At 52.9% G+C, this 20003-nt stretch overlaps 8 protein-coding genes across 8 annotated transcripts; 3 read left to right on the top strand and 5 right to left on the bottom strand.

Moving 5' to 3' along the window:
* Window positions 1-270: 270 nt before the first annotated feature.
* On the top strand, window positions 271-2076 carry AYO21_06171 (hypothetical protein; the record flags this gene model as incomplete). The annotated part of the gene is made up of 1 exon (XM_022656134.1): window positions 271-2076. The coding sequence occupies one exon, from the start codon at window positions 271-273 to the stop codon at window positions 2074-2076; it is 1806 nt and encodes a 601-aa protein (XP_022511479.1).
* Window positions 2077-2326: 250 nt separating this feature from the next.
* On the bottom strand, window positions 2327-3490 carry AYO21_06172 (hypothetical protein; the record flags this gene model as incomplete). Its single annotated transcript, XM_022656135.1, has 4 exons — window positions 2327-2589; window positions 2661-3007; window positions 3096-3290; window positions 3375-3490. The coding sequence occupies 4 exons, from the start codon at window positions 3488-3490 to the stop codon at window positions 2327-2329; spliced, it is 921 nt and encodes a 306-aa protein (XP_022511480.1).
* A 1597-nt stretch (window positions 3491-5087) lies between these two features.
* Window positions 5088-6201, bottom strand: AYO21_06173 (hypothetical protein; the record flags this gene model as incomplete). Its single annotated transcript, XM_022656136.1, has 2 exons — window positions 5088-5839; window positions 5928-6201. The coding sequence occupies 2 exons, from the start codon at window positions 6199-6201 to the stop codon at window positions 5088-5090; spliced, it is 1026 nt and encodes a 341-aa protein (XP_022511481.1).
* Window positions 6202-7171: 970 nt separating this feature from the next.
* Window positions 7172-9002, top strand: AYO21_06174 (hypothetical protein; the record flags this gene model as incomplete). The annotated part of the gene is made up of 3 exons (XM_022656137.1): window positions 7172-7524; window positions 7579-8208; window positions 8258-9002. 3 exons carry the CDS (start codon window positions 7172-7174, stop codon window positions 9000-9002), a joined length of 1728 nt encoding a protein of 575 aa, XP_022511482.1.
* A 283-nt stretch (window positions 9003-9285) lies between these two features.
* AYO21_06175 (hypothetical protein) lies at window positions 9286-10425 on the bottom strand (the record flags this gene model as incomplete). Its single annotated transcript, XM_022656138.1, has 1 exon — window positions 9286-10425. One exon carries the CDS (start codon window positions 10423-10425, stop codon window positions 9286-9288), a length of 1140 nt encoding a protein of 379 aa, XP_022511483.1.
* Window positions 10426-11105: 680 nt separating this feature from the next.
* On the bottom strand, window positions 11106-13994 carry AYO21_06176 (hypothetical protein; the record flags this gene model as incomplete). The annotated part of the gene is made up of 1 exon (XM_022656139.1): window positions 11106-13994. One exon carries the CDS (start codon window positions 13992-13994, stop codon window positions 11106-11108), a length of 2889 nt encoding a protein of 962 aa, XP_022511484.1.
* Window positions 13995-14764: 770 nt separating this feature from the next.
* On the bottom strand, window positions 14765-16777 carry AYO21_06177 (hypothetical protein; the record flags this gene model as incomplete). The annotated part of the gene is made up of 8 exons (XM_022656140.1): window positions 14765-15507; window positions 15557-15578; window positions 15658-15904; window positions 15955-16174; window positions 16227-16380; window positions 16428-16548; window positions 16611-16634; window positions 16686-16777. 8 exons carry the CDS (start codon window positions 16775-16777, stop codon window positions 14765-14767), a joined length of 1623 nt encoding a protein of 540 aa, XP_022511485.1.
* Window positions 16778-18658: 1881 nt separating this feature from the next.
* AYO21_06178 (hypothetical protein) lies at window positions 18659-19657 on the top strand (the record flags this gene model as incomplete). Its single annotated transcript, XM_022656141.1, has 2 exons — window positions 18659-19289; window positions 19413-19657. The coding sequence occupies 2 exons, from the start codon at window positions 18659-18661 to the stop codon at window positions 19655-19657; spliced, it is 876 nt and encodes a 291-aa protein (XP_022511486.1).
* Between the last annotated feature and the right edge of the window lie 346 nt (window positions 19658-20003).

Genomic DNA, 20003 nt, shown 5'->3' on the forward strand with positions numbered 1-20003 from the left:
GGACGCATGGAACTATTGTAGAGGATGCTATTTGTCAGTCAAGACTTTTTCTCGTGTTGATGAGGGCGCAGCCCGACGCTGCAGGACCCTGCGTGGTCTGGACACGAGGCAACCAAGCACTGCCCCGGCTGGGCAAGTATTTGGCCTTTGCAGCATGTGCTCCAAAAGCAGTCTCCTGCCCACTTCCACATGCTGGATCCCATCTTCTCGGCTGGGGCTCGAAGGGAACTTGTTTGTCAATCGACCAGTTGCTCTTCGTGAACCGCGACCATGGATCCTTTCAGCATTATTGGAGCAATTGGTTTTGCCTTTCAAGTCGTCGAGATAACAATCGATGCAGTCGACTACTGGAAGAGAACCAACGATGTGGGAGACGACATCATCATGATAGTGGCACGCCTCGACATGATTCGGGCGCGGATCAAGTCGTGGTCAGTCGACTGGGGCATGCGTGAGCAACGACACCTGGAGCATCCCAAGTTCCGCGAATATGGCCATTTGGCTCTTCACTATCTTGTCATCATTCAGCGCCGTCTGGTCCGCTTCGAAGACTTTGAGACAAGGTATACCGGCCTCTTCGGAGCTGCTCGAACGCGGAGCACGGGCTCGGTCTCGCGTATCGCGGCTGTGGCAGCCTTTGAGCAGACGGCAACGAATGAAGGCCATATCATTAGTGGCGCAGAGCTCCTCACGCAGTTGAAGACAGACGTGACCGCATTGAATCACGGCAACGTGCTCGAGCGCTGGAGATGGGCTCGCAGGGACAAGCGAGGCCAGACGATGGTCGAACAGATCGACACGCTGGTCAAAGATCTGGAAGACTTCTTCCCCCCTCCACGCAGCGATGCAGCCGGTGCTATCGTCTTCAACCGAGGCCTCTCGTCCAGCAATATTGACAGCCTTCAAGCCCTCCCGAAGCTTGAGGCAATGCAAGGAGATGGCAACCCCGACATGCGCGACGTCTCGACCTTGGCATCCCTGAAGATCATCGCCGCTAATCTCGGTCAGCGAGCCGCAAAGGCCAAAGAACAGACACTTCGATGGAGGTCCATCACTACCGAAGACGGCAAGGCACTCTCGCTTGAGCCGTGCGTAGGCGGCTGGGAGATAGCGAAATGGAAACAGACGTCTCGAGGAGACGCCGAGACAGTCCTGGTGGAATGGAAAATTGTGCCCATGTCCCTGCCACTGGACCAGAAAAAAAAGCTCGATGAGCGCATCTACGATCTCGGCAAGATGCTGCAAGCGGCAGGCAAGCCCACCAAGATGCTCACACTCGACTGTCTTGGGATCGCCGAGAAGCCCGTGTCTGACTCAAGTGATGCCCAGTACGGCCTGGTCTTTCGCGTGCCGCCGAATCACCGACCTACCTCCCTGTACGAGCATCTTGTTACTCCTGGAACAGAGCCCAGTTGCCTCTCTCACCGTTTTGCCCTCGCACGCGCCCTCGCCAAAGCTGTGCTGTACCTCCATCTGGCCTCGTGGCTACACAAGGGCATCCGCAGTGCTAATGTACTCTTCTTCATCAGCCTGCCAGACAAAGTTGTGGATATAGCTGCTCCACGCCTTGCTGGGTTCGAGTACAGCCGTCTGGACGAGCCCAGCGCACTAACAGAGAGCACAACAGACTTTGGCGACCACAATTTATATCGTCATCCACAGCACCGCGGCTTACCAGTGTCAGACGACCAGAAAGCGAACAACCAGCCGGGTAAGAAGCGTAACTCCTTTAGCTACAAAGCCGACCTGTACAGCCTGGGTGTCGTGCTGCTCGAGGTTGGACTGTGGCTCACGGCTGCAAAAATCGTGGCGAGGGACAAAGATGCCAACCGCAGTGCTGACGGTGACGCCGACCCGGGAGATAGAAAATACGATGATGAGGAGGAGGATGACGTTCGCAATGTGTTCGTGCGGCAGATTCCCACGTTGAGACGGACGATGGGCCCAATTTATGCGGATGTAGTCGACAGGTGTCTGACTGGGGATTTTAAGCCCAAGGACGACGAGGCGCTGGCAACTGTGTCGGAGGTTTTTTATGTCAATGGTGTGCAGCCTCTGGACAGGTGTGTAGTGTAGGCATGGTGAGTCTTTGGGGTGGCTGGGTGGTCAGATGAAAATGCGGTTTGTTTCTGTACCAAAATGCAGCTGTTTGAAATTGCTGGTTAGGCGCGGAGGAATATAATTCCGGCGGGATAAATCCGTCGCAGGCTCTCAACACACCAGCAAGTTAATATGGTCTGCAGCACTGTCTAACATCGCCTTTTCTGCTATCTAATTCCAGGGCAGATTTACCCCGTCCGTGGCTCAACAACCTGCTAATCCAAAACTAGGCATCTGGGCCATTTGGCTTGAAGACCACTTTATTGACCTCTGCCCGCTCGAACCGGCGCAACGCATCCACACAAGATTCATCCAAGCTCGGCAGCACGAGATCAATGAACCCCATCTTCTCGATTATGTGTTTATTGCGGATCAGGGCCTGCAAAGCCTCGTTGAACACGTACCTGGCCGGACAGCGGCCGAACTGGATGTGAACGTTCTTGTTGTAACAATCTGCCGCCGTAAATGGGAGCTCGGCATTGTGAACTCCTATCGACAGTGTCAACAAACAGTTCAAGCAGTTAAAAGGATGTGAGGCAGTGAGATTGATAAGCACATACCTACAGAGCTGATCTTGCCGCCTGGACAGATAACGTCGTAGGCCGTCTTGAGGGCGGGACTGAGACCGACCACCTCGATAACTGCATGAGCGCCGTTGCCGTTTGTTAGTGCCATCACCTCCTTGACCACATCCACCGTCTTAAAGTTGAGCGGGATGCACCCCAAGTCTTGAGCACGTTGCAGGCGATTCGGGACCGAGTCGATAGCGATTATCCGGGCGGGTTTGTACTCGAGGGCGCTGATGATGGCGCACAGCGCAACAGGACCACAGCCGATGACCACCACAGTCATGTCCTTCCACTGGTCGCTTGGAGTTTCTCGGAATGCGTTTCTCGCCCCGTTGAATCTGTCACCCATTAGCCAGACATGCAAATTGTTTCCCCTCTGCAAAGATATGGAAGAGAAATGTCAAGAGGATGGATCGTCTGCATTACCCCGTGGGAAATATGTCCGTCATCAAGATCAACAGTTCCCCAAGATCTCCCTCCTGCGGAGTATGAAACAAGGTAGAATCCGCCAACGGAACCCTGAAATACTGGGCTTGCGATCCATCCAGGGCGACGGAGCCGAAAGATTTGCATTTCACACAGCGGCCCGTAATTCCTCTCTTGCAATGGAAACACTCGCCGCTGGAAGAATCAGATTCAAGAGTTTCGGGGGGGATTCAGACAACCAGTGTCTCCAAGAAATAACAACAGGAGGAAGATACGCACCAGCTGATGGTAAAGGGCGCAATCACCCGGTCACCCTTTTTAAAGTTCTTCACCTCGCTGCCCACCTCGTGGACGATGCCCATGCCTTCATGTCCACAGATATACCCCGGCTGCATATTGATCTTGGAGTGTCCTCGGTATCGGTGCAACTCGCTTCATCAACAACCCAACCAGTCAGCCACTGCGCGCATGGTAACACAATTACAATTCGCAGGTAGGAGAAGAAGGAGAGAATGTTACCTTCCACACAAAGCCGCCGAGGTAGTCTTTATCACCACGTCTGTAGGATCTGCCGGGCGAGGAACTGTCCCGCAAAATCAGTAACATTATTTCGCCGCGCGTCAACGGGTCGGATGAAAAACAGACTCGGTCGGTCTTCCAATCTCACATCATATGGGCCGTGGAAGACCAAGGCCTTCATGGTTTCCGCAGAACCCATTTGTGACGACTTTGGTAGAGGACTCGTTGTGGTTGTGGTTGGGGAAGTGGTCGATGACGGGCACGACGAGGCTGCCAACCCCTTTTTTGGTGGGGTGAATGTAATTGCCGAGCACTCGGTAAGTACTGTATACTGCTAGCCAGTCGCACCGAATAATAACAGGAAAATCTTGTCTAAACGCTGCTCTTCTGATAATGATCTCAGTTAATCACATGAATTTACTTCCCTCTCCCTTTCTTATTAGTTTAGTTTAGTGATGCACCGGCGGTTGTTTCTCCTCTCTCAATAATCAAACCACATCCATACTTACTCCATCCCTCATTACTCCATATCCCCATATCCCCCCATAACTTGTTGGGGGAGCACGAGCCACGGAGCCTCCCACCTCCTCGGCAAATCCGTCTGCGGGGAAACAAGATCATAAAAGAGATCGGGGAAAACGCCGGTAGTTGCACGATCGATGGCGATGACATTGTCACGTTTCATATTGTGTCATACCTACCTAGATATCTTGGAGGTGCCGGGACAGAGTTAGTAACTACTATGCGTCGTAGTGGTGGTTCATGAAGTATATATGTAGGTACATGGACTTGGTTATGTGGCTTGACGACGTCTAGTCGACTGTCTTGCTGTATCGTCTCGGACTGCGCCGCCAACGGATTCAGGATTAAGGATTTCAAGGACACCACAGAGGTGGACAATTGCAGTGGCGTGTCTGGTTGTGGTGGCCTTGGGCTGTTGGACGTATCGACCAGACCAGACCAGACCAGAGTATCAGTGTACAACAAACGGGGCGAGAAGGAGGAACAAGCGTCTTTTAGCTTTTTAGTCGTTGCCGTGGATCCAAAGACGTCCTCGGTACGGTCGCGAATGTATGTAGACTGGCAGACTGGAGAGAGCGACAAGCTTTTCTGTTTGAGGGGCAACGGTGGCTTCAAATAAAGCGTCGATCCCGGAGTCTGGTGACCAGCAATCCAACGTTCAGCTACAAGCAACCAGTTTCCCGGTTCAGCCCTTTGGAGGGCTATTATCGCGTTGATGAACTATTCAATCTCCCGTGGCGATTTTAGAGACCGTATACACTAGATATTCATGGCGACATGTAGATCCATAGTAGATATCTATATACATGACAAGTCGTATATCCACCATGTCGAGCGGCATATCTCGATATATCACATAACAAGTTCCAGGGGCATCTCCCTACCCTAGGCATATATACTTCCAATACCTCTTAACTCTCACCAACTTCAACCAGCAAACCCCCTCCGTCATCACTTCCCCCCGTCTGGAAACTTATCCTGCCACTTCTCATCACCACCCAGGTACCGAAAAACGACTTTTGTATCCAACCCGGCACAGCGAGGGTCCTTGCTCGCGTGGTCAAACGCGTCCAGGACGGCCTGCCCGATGCACAACTTGGCGCCGACGCGGTCGCACGCGTCGAGGGCCAACGCCATGTCCTTGCAGGTATACTCGATGCGAAACCCGAGGGCGTAGTCGTGCGAGGCGGGAGAATTGGGCGTCAGGCCCGGCACGGGGTTCGCGTTCTGGGCGTTGATGTTGCCGCCGGTGGCGGTCTTGAGGATCTCCTGCAACGTGCGCGGGTCCATGCCGGATTTGATGGCCAGGTTGAACGTCTCGGCGTTGAGCAGCGTGATGGACGAGCTGAGGTAGTTGTTGCACAGCTTGGCCGTCAGGCCCAGCGAGGGGCCGCCGCACGCGTAGATGTTCTTGCCCATCAGGGCCATGAGCGTCTTGAGCAGCGGGAAGTGCGGGTCCGACGCCGTGCAGCCGACCATGAACGTGATGACGCCTCGCTTCGCGCCCGCCGTGCCGCCCGACACGGGCGCGTCGAAGAAGTGTGCCTTCGGGTGTCGGGTCCGGGTCTGCTCGCCGACCTCGAGCGACGTGGCCGTGTCGATGGTGCTGCTGTCGATGAGGATCTTATCCGAGAGGTCTTTGGCGGCCAGCACGCCGTTTTCCGGGTCTAGGAAGACAGCCCGGACGTGTTTCCCCTCGGGGACTATCGACAAGAGTAGATCCTATATTCCCCTCCCTCCAAAAGCCATTCGGTCAGTTGGCTGGCTGGGCTGGTTTCGTGGCTAACTGACTTGTTCGAAGCCTCTCTAAAGGGGTGACGACGAAAATACATACACTCTTCTCCGCGACCTCTCTCGAACTGCCGCAAGCATCCAACTTGGCCACCGCGCCCGACTCGTTCAAGCCCATCTCTATCGATCGCGGGTTGACATCGTAGAAATGTACCGTCGATATCACCGGCAATTTACTGACCAAGTTGGAAAACATGGGGAAGCCCATATTCCCTAGGCCGATGAAGCCAATGTTGGCGGGCAACTGGGGATCTGACGACGACGAGGAGGCCATGATCTACAATATTTGGATTGGATTGGTCTGGTGGTCGCTTAGATCGATGATGATGATGGGTGATGGTGTTTTAGTTCGCTTGTCTGTTGTATATGCGAGATCTGGTAAAAGGCGATAACTGTAATACGAACCATCAACTCACTAAATATAATTTCTATGTAGTTATACCGATGGAGTGCCCGCTCAGTGATGTTTGAAAGGCCCACCGTCATTGGCCCGTAGAGAACGTTTTGCTGTGGTGACTGTTAAAGCTACGCATCCTCGGGTTACGACAAGCTCGGGATCGCCCACCTCCCTCTCCGAGGCGTTAGCTGGCTGTATACAAAGTACAAGTAGTAAAAAGGTACATTTTATTCTAGGGGAGGCGGGCCCGCCGGGCGAACCCGGGAATATTATCCATGGGCAGCTCCTATAATCGGAGTATCTGGTTCGAACCAATCAATACAAGGTAGAGTCACCTACAGAGTTACGAGGTATACAACTAGGTATTAACCACCGCATCTTCATGACATTCCATAACAATATCGAAGAAATGACCAACCATGTCATGACTTCGCAACTTCGCAACAGTCGCAGATGCCTAATTTCCGACTGAAAGGCCTCCGACAAGAAACTGGTCAGACTTGTGCAAGTAAAAGGCCTCCGAATGTCCAAAAAAAAAAAGGAGAAAGCCTCCGGCTGGGAGAGCAAAAAGCCTCCGAGTCCATCAACTGCGCTCGTTCTGCGTAGCAGTAGCAGGAGTAGCAGTAACAATGGTAGCACCATACTTAAGATCTCTGCTGGAAATCCCTTTGTGTTTGTCTTCATGTTTCTGGCCACCTTATTTTCCTCAAGATTGGTGTTGGGAACGCCAAACCACTTCCTCGAAAACAGGTGTGTGAAATCCAAATAAACCATCTCGCGACCGGTCAAGGCGCCTCCTTCTATCAAAAACAGTAAAAAGGTTAGAATCTAGAAGGGAGGGAAAAGAATGAGTGCGCTGGAAGAGGACGGTTCACACAAGGAGTCGAGTCAGAGAGTGGAAATGGACCTCCCGCCCGACAAGGCTGCACTCCATGCCATTCCCAAGATAGACGACGACGACGCAGCCGGCAAGGAAGCAGAGACAAAGCCCCCAAACGATCCTCAGACCGCGACCAAGCTCTCCAAAACTGCACAAAAGAAAGGACTGCGCTTCTGGATGATTATCGTGGCACTCAGCTTCACGAGTCTATTGATCGCCATGGAAGGAACCATCACATCCACAGCCCTGCCCTCTATCATCGCGGATCTAGGTGGTGGCGACTTGTACATCTGGGCTGCCAACGGATACTTCCTGACCATGTAAGTTCAAACGTCGCATCCACCGTGGCATTGCCAATGCTAATGTGCCCACAGGACCGCATTGCAGCCCCTTTACGGCCAGCTGGCCAATGCCTTTGGTCGTTGGTGGCCAACAATCGGTGCAACAGCGGCGTTTGTCCTGGGCAGTGGTATATGTGGAGGGGCCAACAACATGGCGACGCTCATCGCCGGCCGTGTGATCCAGGGAGTCGGCGCAGGCGGCATCAGCGTCCTCGTCGAGATGATCATTTGCGACTTGGTTCCTTTGCGACAACGAGGCAACTACATCGCCATCGTCGTCGGCCTGATTTCGCTCGGCACGGCGCTCGGGCCCTTCTTCGGCGGTCTCATCGTCGACCACGCCACCTGGCGATGGGTCTTTTACCTCAATCTCCCCGTTGGCGGTGTCGCGTTGGCACTGCTTCTGGCCTTTTTGAAGGTGACATGGAACAAGAACACCAGGCTCGCCACCAAGCTGACGTCGATTGACTGGCCTGGCAACGCCATCTTCATCGCGTCCATCTGCGCTATACTCCTCGCACTGTCCTGGGCCGGCGCTTTATATCCCTGGTCATCATACCATGTCATTGTGCCACTGGTCATCGGCCTCGTCGGTCTAGTAGGCTTTCTCGCATTCGAAGGAACGCGCCTGGCTCCCCAGCCAACCATGCCGCTGCATCTCATGTCGAATCCCACTTCGGCCAATCGCCTATGTTCTCACTTTGCTGCACAGCATAGTCTTCATATGGACGCTTTATTTTCTTCCCGTATACTTTCAAGGCGTCCTTGGCTCCTCACCGACCTACTCCGGAGTACAACTTCTGCCCAGCATACTGGTTATCGTACCATTTGCTGCAATGGGAGGGGTGGCCATGTCCAAATTCGGCCGATACCGACCTATACACTACGCAGGTTTCGCATTGGTAGTGCTGAGCTTCGGCCTCTTCAGCCTCCTCGACCAACACTCGTCCACAGGGACGTGGGTTGGCTATCAAGTGATATTCTCTGCCGGAGCCGGCCTCATCATCTCGACGTTGCTGCCCACAGTGATGGCGCCTCTCTCAGAAAGCGACACGGCACTTGCAACATCCACTTGGGCGTTCGTGCGTAGTTTTGGCATGACATGGGGTACTGCAATCCCCGCCGCAATATTGAACAATCGGTTCGACGAGCTTGCGACCACGGGCATCGCAGATCCTGTCATCAGACGGCAACTTATCAATGGTCAGGCGTACAGCCATGCCACAGCTGCCTTTCTCGACACACTATCGGCTCCCACCCGCGAACAAGTCATCGAGGTGTTGAATGGAAGCCTCCGCCGCACATGGCAGGTTAGCATTGGCTTCGCAGCGCTGGGATTCTTGCTGCCGTTCTTTGAGAAAGAGATACCTCTTCGTCAGGAGCTTGAAACTGAATTTGGCATGGAGAAAAAGGAGAACAAAGACAGTGCCTCGAAGGAGGATGCTAGCAATGCTTGAAAGCAGTCTGACCTCGAAACGCTGTAGCCCGAGGTTTATGGTGAATTATTGTACAGCATGCATGTGGCTTCCCCAGGCTCGCACGATACGACGGTAACAGAAGCGAGTCCGGATTTCCTCTGAGATAGAGCAGATGGTACATGACCAAGCTGAGGGTATAGCTTGGCTCGTCTTGCGAAGCTTTTGGTGAACTCTTCCGGTAGAAATTAGTCAAGAAAAATATCCCTGGTACTTCTGACAAGATTTGTCCCAGAATCGTTCAAAATTTGCCACGAATGAGTATCTATGTAGATAGCATGCCTTGAAGATCTCTGAGGTGCGATCTGAGCGACTTCAGCGTCGAAGTGCCTGAAGTACGGGGCCATCCTGCCGTCTGCGTCATAGCAATGTGTAGAAGTTGAGATATGCCCGGAGTAGTACTCAGCAAGCCCTCCGAATCCGCAGCCCGCTCCGACAAGCCGAACTCTTCAGGGAGACCTAAGAGGCGCTCTAGACGGTTGAAATGATGCTCAATGACTTGGACGATGATCTTGGCGTACAGTTGCGCCTTCATGGAGGGCAGTCCGGCAACCTGGAACTCCGGCAAGTCCTGGAGATACGTATTCATATCGCCCAGCTTCGACATGGCGTCTGTGACGCGATTAAAGACCGTGTTGTAGAGCTCCAAGAGGAGGAGGTAGCTTGAAAGAAGCATTAATACGACTGGGATGCTCAGTGAGCTCAGCCTCGTCGACGGTGACTGAGATTGCGAGCATGGAGCAGGAAGGTACGTCTGCCTTTGCCATGAATCCAAATCGGAGATATTGGAGTTCGAGACAGCAGATCCGACGGTAGTAGATGACTTTTGTAGTGATGACAACGGGGCTAGACTTTCGAGAATCGAAACGAATCGAGAGGTGCTCTGTAGTAGCTCTGCCATCGGGTTGCCTTCAACTCGGTGAAGCTTTTCGAGACAATGATGCGCTGCATTCGCAGGTCCCCAGATGTATGCATCGACGTTGGATACCTGTCTAGCGAAGTCTGCATTTAATCTTGATAGAGCAGTGATTGTGTCTGCGGGCTCGAGCAGTTCCGGTGATGGCCCTGGTATGTAATTTTGAATAGCAGCCGGCAGCTCAGAGGTATGCTGCGAGTGTTGAGGAAGTTGCGTTAACGGCCCAACGTGAGCTTCCATCTGCAGATCAAAAGTATACCCCGACCCTGAATTTGCCTCGAACGTCAAGTCTGGTGTTTGATTTTCGAAAGACGGACTTGTCACGTAGGATGAATCTTGGAGATAGTCCGCGTACAGATCCTGGCTCTGACTCTGACTCTGCGGCGTCCAAAAATTTGGGGCCGCTTGCAGACTCTCTGTAGTCGACGATAGACGTGGAGAAGAAGTAGATTCGGTGTCCAGTGCTTCGGATGCCGTGCTTCTTGCCATGGTAGATTTGGTCTTTCTTCCGGCTGATTCTGGTATGCGAGGCCGTCCCAGCGGCCGCGCACTGCTGGTGACACACTGAACCCCGACTTTCAGGCATCTGGCGCACGGCTCACTATTGGGTTGATCGCTGCGTGGACAGCGTAGCTTCTGGCCCCTGCAGCGATCACAGGCAGACCGTTGGTGGTTCATGCTGGAGAAGTCACTGATAAAGTGTGAGAGAAGATTTGAATTACTTGAACCAGAGAGGTTTCTGATAATTATAGCAGCCTCGTTACGTCAGCCTGATCGGTGGTAGTGGTGGTAGCCTCGCCCCTCACGAGGTAATAATGTAGCGCCACCCAATGCTGTAGTAAGTTGGCTTTTACACATCCTCGAGTCTCCTGTTACGCTCTCTACACCACAATGCATTCAAAGTATACAACCATGTAAATAGATAAAGAGTGCTGGGGTACTTAATGCATCATATCAATTCGTCAGGCTCTAGGCTCAGAGCCAGGTATCTCTTTTACCTTGGTAAATAATTGCTGACAAGTCCTCGTTTGCGCTTATCCAGGTCATAACACATTTCCAACGTCAAATCCAATGTTCCATTTCTCCTATTACTTTTCATGGTGATCTCTGCTGGTCAAGAAACTCACAGTGTCATGGTCGTATACTTCAGAGCCTGACGTCCGCGACTGTTAGGGCCGGTTCACAAACACTGCCGGAAAAACGCCCGCGTCCCCTGCATATACGCCAAACCACCACTCGTCGTTAATTTCCTCCACCTCGCGGATATTAGCAAACTTGGGAAACATCAGCTCATCCCTGGCCTTGCCGTCATCTTCGGGAGGGTAATAACCCCATCTGGCAACGCAAATCTTTCCCCATCCACCATCCGGCGGGAGTTGCATTCCTGAGCGTGGGAGAGTGGAGGTTCGTGCTCGTGTTTTACGTCGTGTGCCATTTTCGTCTTCTCGCCAGCTCCAGTCGCCTCGCACAGCGGGGAGATTTGCTCGGTCGACACGGTGCAGATTCTTCATCGCAAGTTTCCACGCCGCCATATCTGCGTCCGACATTTGTGCGCCACCCACGATGTCACGAGTGATGATTCTGCGCTCGTTGCCCTCTTCGTCGCGCTCAAACGTCACGGATATCATTCGATGTCCGTCGGGACAGAGACGCCAGCCATCCGGCCCATCTTCACGCTTCATCCGCCCAGAGTCAACAAAGCCATGGTAGCATGTGCTGCAAATATCGTAGTCGCCCTTTTGGTTGGGGTTTTGGGGAGTGGGAGTCGGATGCGTTGGACAGTGGTACCGGGTCTCTGGTGGTGTGATTGGCCGAGAACAAATGTCGCAGTTGGTTGTTATAGCCAAGGGCAAAAAGTCGGGGCGGAGGCCAGGATATGGCCCGGTTCCTGAAGTGACGCTTGAAGCTGCGCTTTGAGCAGGGGAGATGTCGCGCCCACCAGAACTGTAAGGGCTCAGCGTGGCAGCACCTGAACCTCCTCCTAGTCTCGAGCTTGCCGGGTTCGAGTCGGATGATTTGTAGGCGACTGGCAGTAATGGATGGTCACAGCAATGATTGCTCCCGACACAGTCATTGCAGAAACCCCATTCGCCTTCATTGCAATAGTCACACGACCAAAAGTAATCGTTAGCAAAACTTCCACATCTGTCACAAAAGTTGCCCTCTCTTAGGCGTGATGATTGGGCCATGGTTGGTGAGGGCCTCTCATATTGTCGGCTGGTTAGCAGGTGTGGCAGGCCGATGGACTGATTGTTCCGACTTGGTGGATGAGACGCGTTGAATTTAAGCATGGCAGACCGATAAAACCCAAACCAATGATTACATCCTCGCCCACTTCGGTAGCACCTCAGACAGATGTCAACCTTACAAGTCGCACAGTGCTTGTGGATTTCATGTTGAATGTTCGACCGAGAACAACGTAAGCAAGTCACGGACGGGACATCGGACTTGGCTGGAACGCTCGTAGCGGGTAATTCTGCTGGCGCAGGAACAGATGCCTCTGATTCCAGTGTAGGAATGGAGGTCGGGACGGGGCCGATGGCGACACTCGACATGACAGGGGGCACAGAATCGGGCCTTGGTGATTGCTGGGCAGGCGAAGCAACTTGTGGCGGGCTAGACATGTGACGTCCACCAGCGGCCTGCCAGACTTCAGAGGCTCTCGGCGATGTTCTGGGCTCCGTGTTAGATCTGTGCGCATGTGATACCTGCTCAAGGTGCTGGAGCCGATCGTGACCTCTTGAGTTTGAGTGAGGTCTGTTGGAAAGATCCGTTGCTGATCTCGCTGCAGGTTGGGGCACCCGGTCTGTTCTCGTTGCGGAATCCGCCCTTCGTCGAGTCTCATCAGAGGCTCTCCGTCGATGAGACGTAGTTGGCGGTAGCGTCAGCAGATGGTCTGTCGATTGAGACGACGCTGTGGCATGTCGGGTGCCGTTGCCCCCGATGACCACGTTGTGGCTCGATCTCGGACTTGGCTGCGTTCGTTCACGATTGTTGCTCCTGGAGGATTGACGGGAATGGCGTACATTTTCTTCGGCCTGCGGATCCGACGACCTCGTTATATCTCTCTGAGTATCAGGCCTACTATCATCTGAGCCTTGTCGGCGATGTCTTTCCGCGTGCAATTGCCTGATCCGTTCGGCGATGGCCTCGCTGAGCACATCCTGTTCTTGCTCCGTCAGTTCATCGAGATTGATGCCCTCCAGAAGACCTTCGGACATGATCTCTTGCATGAGTCGTGCCTCGTCCAAACTATCACCTGTGCCGGTGCCACTTTCTGAAGCGCTGACCAGGGATATCAGACTTGCTTGATGGGCGACCGTCGGAGAATCCATTTGACGTGCTTCCACCGCCTCGGGATGCCTGGGTGAACTAGTTGGTGGAGACGGGGTCGAAGGCACTGCTGCGTTGGAAGTGCCTGCCGTTCGCGGTCGAGAAGCCTCCGCATCTGAGATGCGCTGTTGTTCACGTCTCTGCCGGCGATCAGCATCTCTTTGCCTGTCCGTCGTGTCTCTTCGTTCCCGACTCCTACTACTTCCGCTGGTGGCTCCTCTGCGGTCAGCGGAGGCGGGATCCAGATGTTGGTCGCGTCTGCTTGTCACGCCGTGTCCGCCATCCGCATTCCTTGATTCTCCCGAGTCCTCCTCTTCCCGCCTTCTTCTTTCCCTCCTCCGATGGTTCTCGACTTTTGGTAGAATTTCGTCGCCTGGTTTATATGCCTGCGACATCTCGGCCTTCTCTTCCGGAGTTCTATCCTTGTCAGGGTTCGCGATCAAGAACATCTCCAGCAGGGTATTGATCTTCGCATAGGGCCGTGCATTTTTCACAGGAGCGCGACATGTTGGGCAGGTGTAGGGGTTTGTGGGAGAGGGCGCACGCGAGTTGGTGGCTTTGCGATACTGGTGGGAGAACCATTCTTTCAGACAAGAGCCGCAGAAGGTATGTAGGCAGTCGAGAAGGGTCAGAGGCTGGTAGAGGACCTCGGTGCAGATGAAACAGACGAGCTCCTTCTCCAGGTTGAGAAGGCCGGTGGCTGGGGTTTCGGTAATGGCAGCCATGAGCTATAGAGACGATGTCATGATCTAACGGCCTGTTCTGCTTGGTGGCTATAGTTGCGAAATCAGCCTTGGGAAATCTGCGCCCCCAGCACTGTCATCCTTGATATCTCGCCTGGAAAGAGCTGTGACAGGACGAGTGGAGAGGAAGAGATCATGAGAGAGAGCGAAAAGGCGTCGACAGGTTGGCAAAAGGCAAAAGTGAGCCGTGTTGGATGAGTGGTGTGGTGTGTATATTCTTTTGCGGGCGCCCAGTCGCCCAGTCCAGCCTCCGCAAGAGGCGAAGTTCGCATTTTGCCTGCCTTAAAGAAGGCGGTTATTTTTACTTTTCGGGTTGTGGGAGTCCGGCCATTTTATTGACTGGAGCAGCTCGGGTCGCTAGCTAAATCTAGTTCCTCGATGCGGCCATCAGCACCGCAGGCACCTAGCAGGCCTTGCATCCCGGAGGTTATTTTCGATAGGGCTACAACGCTACTTCTAGAGACACGGCTTGTCGATACGTCTTTAGCAGCACCAGAGGCAGCAAGCAGAATAACGAAGTTGTCATGAAATTCTTCTGTGAACTATCTCAATGCTAAGTCACTCCGCACAAATTCGGCTCAAATCTGCCCACATCTCCCTCCCACTTTTTTCCTCTTCTGAGTCTTCAAACTCTTCTGCCTCCAGCATCCTAAATGCTTCCCACTCACATCAGACCCCTACTATTCGGTTCAATATTGGTCACTTCGGATGTCTTCACACCAGACGAATTGGCATTGCATGGCGCACCTGAATCAAGCCGCCTCATTTTTCGCAATTTCCTGAGTCTGCTGGCCAACCTCAGTAGGCTGGCTGTCCTCTCGTTCACGGTGCACAGCATAGCTCAGTTTCTTCTCAGTGTCCACTTCACCTCGCTCTTCCCTCTTGATGTTATGGTAGTTGACGTGGGTGTTCCATGGTTTGATATCGCTCAAGAAGATCTCCTCGACCTCTTCAAGAGTCTTTCCAGCAGTTTCAGGGAAGAAGAAGAACACATGGATCGTCATGACCGTGCAGAAGACACCGAAGATGATGTAGACCTTCCATTTAATGTTGACGAAAGCCGGGGGGACAAAATATGACAGCGCAAAGTTGAAAATCCAGTTTGACGCGGTTGTCAAGGCCACCGCCTTTCCTCGAACGCGAAGAGGATACAGCTCTGGAGGATAGATCCAACTGACAGGTCCCCAAGTTGGAGCGAAAGAAGCCACGAATAAATATGTGCAGGCGATAACTCCTTTGGCTGCTCCTCCATGGATTTGCCAGGACTCCTCTGCGACGTGGTCAACTCCGCCAGGAGGGGCAGGTGCGCCGTAAGAGGCCATCAAACCAGCATTGGCGTACATCCAAATAGCCATAAAGGTCGAGCCGATGATCAGGGGCCATCGTCGTCCCCAGCGATCAATGAAAACAAGGGCGAAAATGGTCATGAAGACGTTGATGACATATTGGATTGACGAGGCCACGAGGTTGGTATTGCCCGAGAGACCAGCCATGCCTACGATTCACGTCAGCATTTTCCAATAATACCAGGGAAGTCTGCTTACCAAAGACATAGGTGATGTAGTACTAGATGGAAGGTTTGTCAGCCTGGGTTCGAGTCGACGGCGAAAAGAGAGAGAGAGTCTTTGGCAACAGGAGAACTCACCATCATGACGTTCATTCCAGTGAGCTGAGACCAGATCTGGGTGAAAACCCCGATGTGGGTTCGATTGATCATCTTTGGTTTGAAGAGCTCAAGGTAGGTAACATCAGCGTTGCGTCGCTCAAACTCGCACATCTCGCGGATTTCATTGAGTTCGAGAAGGACGAATGGGGCCTCGCGGTTGCCCTTTGCGTGCACAAGAGCCAAAACGTTGTGACAATCTTCCCAGCGATCTTTGCGCGCAAGCCATCTGCAAGGACGTTAGCCTTGGTGCACCACGACTTGGGTTGAGGCTTGTACCTGGGACTTTCCGGGAGGAGGAACAAAGCAAAGAAGAGAAATATGGCGGGTATCATCTGCAAACCCCACGGGACACGGAACGCAGCTGCTCCGTCGATGAAGCTACAGCCATAGCTGATGTAGAACATGATCAGAATGCCCCAGGTAATGGCCCATTGCTGAGCTCCCACGACTCTTCCTCGCTTGCTGGGAGGTGCTAGTTCTGACACATAGACAGGCACTATCATAATGTCAGCATCGGACTCTTTACTCGACAAATTTAACAGAATTACCTTGAGCTGAACAGATTCCAACGCTGAAGCCGTTGATAAAACGGCCAACGACGAGCATGCCAATGTTCTGAGAAGCACAGACAATGATGCAACCAATGCACCAGATAACAGCACCAATCTGAATGGCTCTCTTGCGACCAAAGATATCAGATAGCTACGCCACGTCAGTTTGAATCACCACCAGCAGCTGCAGAAACCTACGAATCCAGATGCCAGAGCGCCAATGAATGACCCTCCGGGCATTGAAGCAGTGATACCGCCTTGTACATCAGACTTCGGGCCAGAGCATTGAGGAGGTCCGTTGGGGCCTTGGTTGAAGTAGCTAGGAGGAATCAGTCAATCTCTGCGCGGTACGCAGAAGCATAAGTGGGTGCATATTCATACCATTTGTATTGCTGTGTGCCGATGCTGACGGGAAATTAGCAGGTTGATTGAGTGTCCGCCGTGATCTTTACTTACATGGCAGACATGGACGAGATATCGAAACCAAACAGGCCACCGCCGATCACGGCGATGGCTGTGATGAAGTAAATATTACCTATCTGATACATGATGGCGACCAGCTTCTCTCTCGACGTGATCAGGGGATACCCAAGGTGTCCGTGAGTTCACTCGAGGTGGAGAGAAGGAACGCGCAACGGTGGACGGTAGAGAGGAGGGTTCTTGTATTTCCACACGGGAGAAAATGCGCCCGACCATTTCGAAGTATTGGACCAGATTGACCTTTGCGTTGCGTGTGTTCCGGTGACCTGCTGCGGAGAAATGTTACATGGTGCCACCTCGTTTCGCCCTGCTTTCAAGGTTGACAGACCCTGGTGTACTCCGTAGGAATAGCGTCGTCTATTGATTGTGGAGAGACGGGGAGAGAAGCTGGAGAAAGAGTACGAGTAGTATCGAGTGCATGATGTGGTGGATCATGGGCTCTACCAAAGTGCCAGGCTCGAGGCTGCTCGTCGAATAAGCGTCTTATGCTTGTTCCCAGTCGAGGAGGCGCCACCCGGGGGAATGGACCAGTCAGACCTCGATAAAGCATATTGGCTCTGGCTAGTCGATCTTAGTATATCTTGGCCTTGGAAATTTATAGCTAAAAAGCGCCCTCCAGCAACAGGCCCTGGTACGTCATTTGCGCCACTGACCACATTCAGTCTTGCCCAGTCACCCAAACCAGGGACATGGGGACAAACGGTGGAGATCATCTTCCCTTGCATAACTGCTTGAACAAGTTCCACCACGGCTATCAAGGCACGCCAAAGCCCAACCTCATGGGGGCCTGAATGCAACAGACGTGTCGATCATCCCCTCCCATCAAGTCCTGCTGTGTTTCGCGATGCAACCTTGCCATCTGCCACCCTAGAATCACTCAAGCGCACCAATCTATACAACCGTCAACATCTCGCGCACCTACATGGGCTCGGTTCATCTCTCAGCGACGGGTCAAGGCACCAAGGCAAATAGCTGATCCACGGCACCACAAATCCGATCTTGTTCCAAATCAGACAGGGCGCATGCCGTGTATCCAGTATCCATGACTCGTGCGAGCACCTCACTGCGCACCATGTGTCCCAATTCATATCCAAGTCCGAGAGACGACCCTCTGCTCCGTCGCCGGATCGTCAACACGTGTTGATAATTCGATTGCTGATCATGCAGCCTCACCACCTCTAAGGCCTCTGAGGTTCCGGTGGACCACCAGGAAAATTACATGGGAGGTTTGATGGACCCACGAAGAGTGGAAAAGGGTTGCAGTTCAACTATTGGGATCCACAGAGCTGTAGCAATCTACATACGAGCAGTCACAATGTGATACTTTGACACAACTTGACCTGTGCTCCCATCGACGCGCCCGACTACATTGTCCTCGAATGCGAGGGGTGTCCCAGCTGGCACATTCTCAACGACATTTACCCCGCGAGCATATACAAGAATGAATTGTGTTGGTTGTTGATGTAAGCGAGGCTGACCGACAACGTCAGCCCGTCCAAGAACGCGCCAACACTCGAGGCACTTCACATACTTTTTCATCTGAGGATTGAGAGTCTTTATTTCGCATGAATTGAACCCGCCTCGTCTTGGGTAGAAGATGTTTCGTGGACAAGGTAAGCATTCACTAATAGCCGCTTGGACTCTTGGTCAACGTCAAATGCGCAAAGAATATGATTGGCCAGCAATTGACATGAAGAGTCATAACCCCAAGTCCACCAAATGATCATATCCCCTCCCCAAAGACGCATTCATGCCTCAGCCATCCATGGACAGAGCGCGCGTGCAATGCACTGGAGCGTCTACCATCTACAAGTTGCAATTCTGCGAGATTGAGTGAAATTCCGTTGCTGGGAGCTTGATTGTCTAGAAATTTCTGCGTATCCTCCCACAACTCGGGTACCGTCGTGCCAGCATATGCCGCCGTGAAGGCTGTTTCTTGTTTCCAAACAATGGCGTCGTCTTCCTCCCAGGGCCCGGCCTCGATAAGAATCGAACCGCTCACGTCAGAGGCCGACATCCCCGCTTGCGCGACCCTCGCCGACGCCGCAATGAAACCAGATGGCTTGTACGAGTTTCGGAAGCGTTACAGCAAAAATGTATATGACAACACCGTCGAAAAATTGACCGACGCACTGCACGACGACAGGGGCCAGTTCTTCATGTTCAAGGCTGTTGTGTCATCCTCTCCCAACGAGGACCGCGTGGAAAATCCCAAGGACGCTGGCGTGACAGCGGACACGGAGGCCCAACGGGAGCACGAAACCATTGTGGGCTTCACGATGTGGCGGAAGGGATACCTCGAGGTGCCCAAGATGGACCCGTTTGCGCCAAAGAACGAGACAGAGGAGAACAAACCGGCCGTCGAGACGGGCGTCGTCAATGTGCCAATCTCCGAAGGTGTCAATGTCGAAGACGCAGCTCCTGTCCCAATTACGAATACAGCGAGAGGTTCAGCTATCGGCGACAGCGCACTAGGGCCAGGAGGGAAACCAAAGCCCTATTATCCAACTCCCGACGCCGAGTTGTTTCGAAAACTAGGCAATGCGTACGTCAGTTTCATTCGCGGGAAGAGGCATTTGTGTAGGTCATGAACCCCCCCTCGCTCCCTCCCATTTTCTTAGAGACGCGTGCCTCCCCGCAAACGATTATTTTTTCACACAATTCACTGACACAAACACCACGCCGGCACTCCTCGCCCTGTAGATCTCCATTGGCTCGCGATCCATCCCTCGTATCAACGGCAGGGTGTCGGACAGAAGCTACTCGAGTGGGGCGTCGAAGTCGCAGACAGGGAAAACATCGTTTCGTGGCTGTTTGCGCGACCGGCCGGGATCAAGTTGTACGAGCGCAACGGCTGGAAGGCCGTGTTGACCATCGACGTCGATGTGCCGGATGAGGATCTGGAGGTGGCACCGGTCGTCGCCATGCTGAGGTTGCCTTCCAAGTAGAGATGGACAAGATGTCCAGGATCTAGGAGGTGCCAGAGCAACACCATGGGTGTGATACCTAATATAGACCTAAAGGGATAGAATAGTACCGCACCTGGTGTTAACCTCCACACAAAAAAAATTCTAGTCGATGGAAAAAACAGGTGTGAAGTAAAACGAAAATGTAAATAATATTGCCCTTGATGTAGGTTGAACCCTACTCTGCTTTTCATGCTACATCCTGCATAGCACCAGGGGGCAAAAAGTTCACATCCCACCAGTCCGATGTTACCTTTCCCCTCTCTCAACAATTAGATGTCATGGTATCTGTTGTGGTGAAACTCCCAAGGCTTGGGAGTTGATCATC

The sequence above is a fragment of the Fonsecaea monophora genome (assembly GCF_001642475.1).
Source record: "Fonsecaea monophora strain CBS 269.37 chromosome Unknown Scaff42, whole genome shotgun sequence".
Taxonomy (NCBI): domain Eukaryota; kingdom Fungi; phylum Ascomycota; class Eurotiomycetes; order Chaetothyriales; family Herpotrichiellaceae; genus Fonsecaea; species Fonsecaea monophora.